Here is a 3,565-nt window from a genome sequence, read left to right on the forward strand (position 1 = left end):
TTAATTAATTGACACACCTGAATATAAAATAATTATTGACATATTTTTAACAAAAAATTATGTAATCCTGGCGCATGTTTTTGCAGGTACTTCCGAAGTGTATACCAGCCGATGGTTCGCCTACGAGTCGTTAAAATTTCTGGAAGGCAGAGATAAGCCACGGCCAACAATGAACACAGTAAGCTCAACATTTTAACAGTACATGTTGATAGTTTTTATAAGTATGATTAAATGGCGAGAGATGTATCTTGGCCTTATGTTTTAAATTATTTAGCCTTAAAATGGAAGATAGTAAAAAAGTGGATATAATACCATCAAATACACTTATGTGTCTGCCAACACCATTGTAAACCTCTCGAATTAGGCACACACGTTAGTTTCAAGCATATGACTTCTGCCACGATATCGCACCTTCTTTAACGCAGTAGTCTGCTAGTTCATCCCTTATTTTTTGAAAATGGGCAGAGGATCTTCTAGGAATACTTCTTAATGGAACCAGGGATGTCATATTTTCATCCTTTCTCCAGGAACCTTCCGTCAAGACACCACCTTCCTCGTAGTCCATTAATTCTTGCGGTGTGTATAGGTTTGTTGAATGCCGTCTTAAATGATTGTGCAGATGTATAATCGCAGTAACGATTAATTGAACTTTCTCAGGTTCCAGGAGGATTGGTTTTCTTAAAACCCTGAATACTGAACTTGCTATTCCGAAGGCATTCTCTACCACTCTACGGGCTCTGCTTAGCCGATAATTAAATATTCTTTTACAAGAACCCTTCTCTAAATCTCCAGAGTAAGGTTTCAATATATTTTCTCCAAGGGCGAAAGCATTATCAGCTGCAAAAAAATACGGCACTTTCATCTGTCGTCCAGGAAGTTCTGTTGGAGATGGCAACCCCAAAGTTCTCTTCGTCATCATGTCATACAGTTTACTGTTGTTAAAAACTCCCCCATCCGAAATTCTTCCTTGGCATCCCACATCAGCAAATAAAAAGTTGTAATTTCCATCTACCAAAGCAAACAATACAATACTAAATTGTGATTTGTAGTTGTAAAACTCGCTGCCAGAGTTCATTGGAGACTGTATAATGACATGCTTGCCGTCGATAGCTCCCACACAATGAGGCAGATTCCAAAGATCTTCAAACACCTTCACAACTTCCATCCACTCCGCGGGATTTTTGGGGAGCTGAAAGGATAGATACATACATGATAAGACAATAGTGGTCACAGACATAATATTTCTGTATGACCTCTCACATGAAAATCAGGTGTACTTCATTTTCATTTGAAATTTACCTAGGAAAACAGATTCTTTTGGGAACTATTTAAATCGTATTTTTGTGCACTGTTAAGAGAAAGTATTTAATATGAAAATATCCACATTTGTTTTCGATGAAAATTTACATTCCCTCACAAGTATTGCCCTTTGTTTTCAAATATTGAAACTTTCTGTACTGACAAAGCTAAGAATTTTTAATGTAGAGGGATTATGTAATAAATACTTTTATCGCAAGTATATTTATGTTTATTAATTATTATGTTTAAGGAGCCGGTGATCATTGAAGGAAACCACGTCCATCAAGAACTGAATGTGCAAAATGAAGACCAAGAATTTCTTTCTCCAAGTGCACCTAAGCGAGCAAAAGGAAGGCAACAGGGTGATGGAACTGCACTGCTAGCGGATGCTGTTAGCATTCTACAAGCTACTGCTGGAAAATTCAACATGTCTCCTGAACAGAGCGAGATTAAAACATTTTGCGCATATTTATCTTCCAAAATGGCGACATTTTCTTCAGCTACAAGATTGGGGGTTCAGCACGCTGTTTATGACATTTTGATGAAAGCAGATCGAGGTTTGTTTGAAATACCTACATACAACTATGGTCAAGGTCAACTATTTCATTCCAATGCACCTGAAAACTATTCTACTCGCATGTATATGCAACAGCCAGCTTCCCACTCATCAACTTCATCAGTTTATCTTCCTGCTCAACAACAACAACAACAACAACAACCCTTTGAGCCAAATCTGTCGCAGTCTTCTCCAGCTGGTCGGTCCCCGACACAAATGACTCCACATGCACAAGTTACTATGCTACCTAGTGCCTCGGCTACAAGTATACAAACAAATTCAAGTCACACCATTTCACCGCTGGCGTCAATGCAAAGTCCTTTATCGCATTCATCTCAGTGTTCTGATGATTTTAATGACTGTGTGTAAATTGCATCACAATTTTTGTGTTAATTTATTTATTAGTTTATGTGAACTACTCTGATTTAATTTGAATTTAATGAGTTCATTTATTTAATTTTTCTTTCTTACATCATTTGAGTACTGTATTTTTGAAAATATCGTTTTATAAATAAAAACTTAAGCAATAAGAACGTTTATTTGTTCTAACGTTCAACTTACCTTGATATTTTCTTTCAACACTTCAATTAACGCTGAGCAGACTTCTGTTACTATTCCTCCTATAGCCTGCTTTGAAATTCTGAACAGATATTGCAGACTTGAGTACGAGTCTCCTGTCGCTAGAAACCGCAATGTCACGGCTAACCTGGAACATTAAAATTGAAAACCTGTGTACTTAAACATATTGAACATTAACACTTTTAATAATGCTGACAGGGAAATTGCTGTCAGGCATTAGTACAAATTGTAAACAATTCATAGGCTACTTACCGATCTTGAATAGTGATCGGTTCTCGCAAGTGTGTTTCCTTCTTACAGATTTTTGGTCCAATTTTAATCAATAAATCTTCAAAAGTAGTCGGGCTCATTCGTGTGAAATTTTTGTATTGGCCACTTATTTCCTGAGCTTTCAGGACTCCTAACATCTGGTTAGATACACGATCTTTAAAAAGATTTGAGCACCACCATCGTCGAGATCGACGCTTATGTTTTCGTTGCATACAATGGTAAGCAGCTATTACAACCACAGCACTGCTAACGAGAAGAATTTCGTCTTCCTCGTCGTACATGACCGGCTGAACTGCGGTGTTCGTCAGTCTCAGGTGGTTCGCCGGGTGCGCGGCGCGCTGTGTCGCTCCGCGCCGCGCGGGTGGCGCGCGTTTCGTGTTGCATTGCAGCCGCGGCGCGCAAGTGTGTACGCGGCTTAAAGCTTTGTTTGCGAGTGACTCGTAAGCAGGTAGGAAGCGCCCGTACAAGTCGTTGTGAGCTGTGTTGTGATGAGTCATGCACAGAATCAGGGAGGAAGGTGACTGGTGAGTCATCCTCGTCCGCGCCTCTCTATAACATAACAATGCCCACCCCTTCCTCCCCTCCATTCTTTCGCCGCGCCACCGCCCCCGTGATCTTTGGAGTTTAGTCAGTTTACAACAGGTGCGTTGACTTGACCTTGACGCCGTTTCGCGTTTAAGTTACAAGTTGCATTGTGTTCGATGATTGTGTTCGTTTTTATACTTATTAGTGCTAGTGCAGCTAAATAGTTTGACTATGACTACCAGAAAATTTGTTGATTTTTTTAAACCTAACCCTAAGAAACAAAAAGGTTACGTGAATTCGGAAGCATCAAGTACGACTTCAATTGTTAATCAAGAT

The 3,565-nt window shown here is 39.3% G+C and overlaps 1 protein-coding gene across 1 annotated transcript; it reads right to left on the minus strand.

Annotated features, from left to right (window-relative positions):
* Positions 1 to 379: 379 nt before the first annotated feature.
* On the minus strand, positions 380 to 3,031 carry LOC134540782 (uncharacterized). Its single transcript, XM_063383699.1, has 3 exons — positions 2,687 to 3,031; positions 2,417 to 2,561; positions 380 to 1,189 (listed from the first exon to the last, which is right to left on the minus strand). The coding sequence occupies exons 1-3, from the start codon at positions 2,983 to 2,985 to the stop codon at positions 380 to 382; spliced, it is 1,254 nt and encodes a 417-aa protein (XP_063239769.1). The 5' UTR covers positions 2,986 to 3,031.
* Between the last annotated feature and the right edge of the window lie 534 nt (positions 3,032 to 3,565).

This window comes from Bacillus rossius, chromosome 17, assembly GCF_032445375.1.
Source record: "Bacillus rossius redtenbacheri isolate Brsri chromosome 17, Brsri_v3, whole genome shotgun sequence".
Classification (NCBI taxonomy): Eukaryota; Metazoa; Arthropoda; class Insecta; order Phasmatodea; family Bacillidae; genus Bacillus; species Bacillus rossius.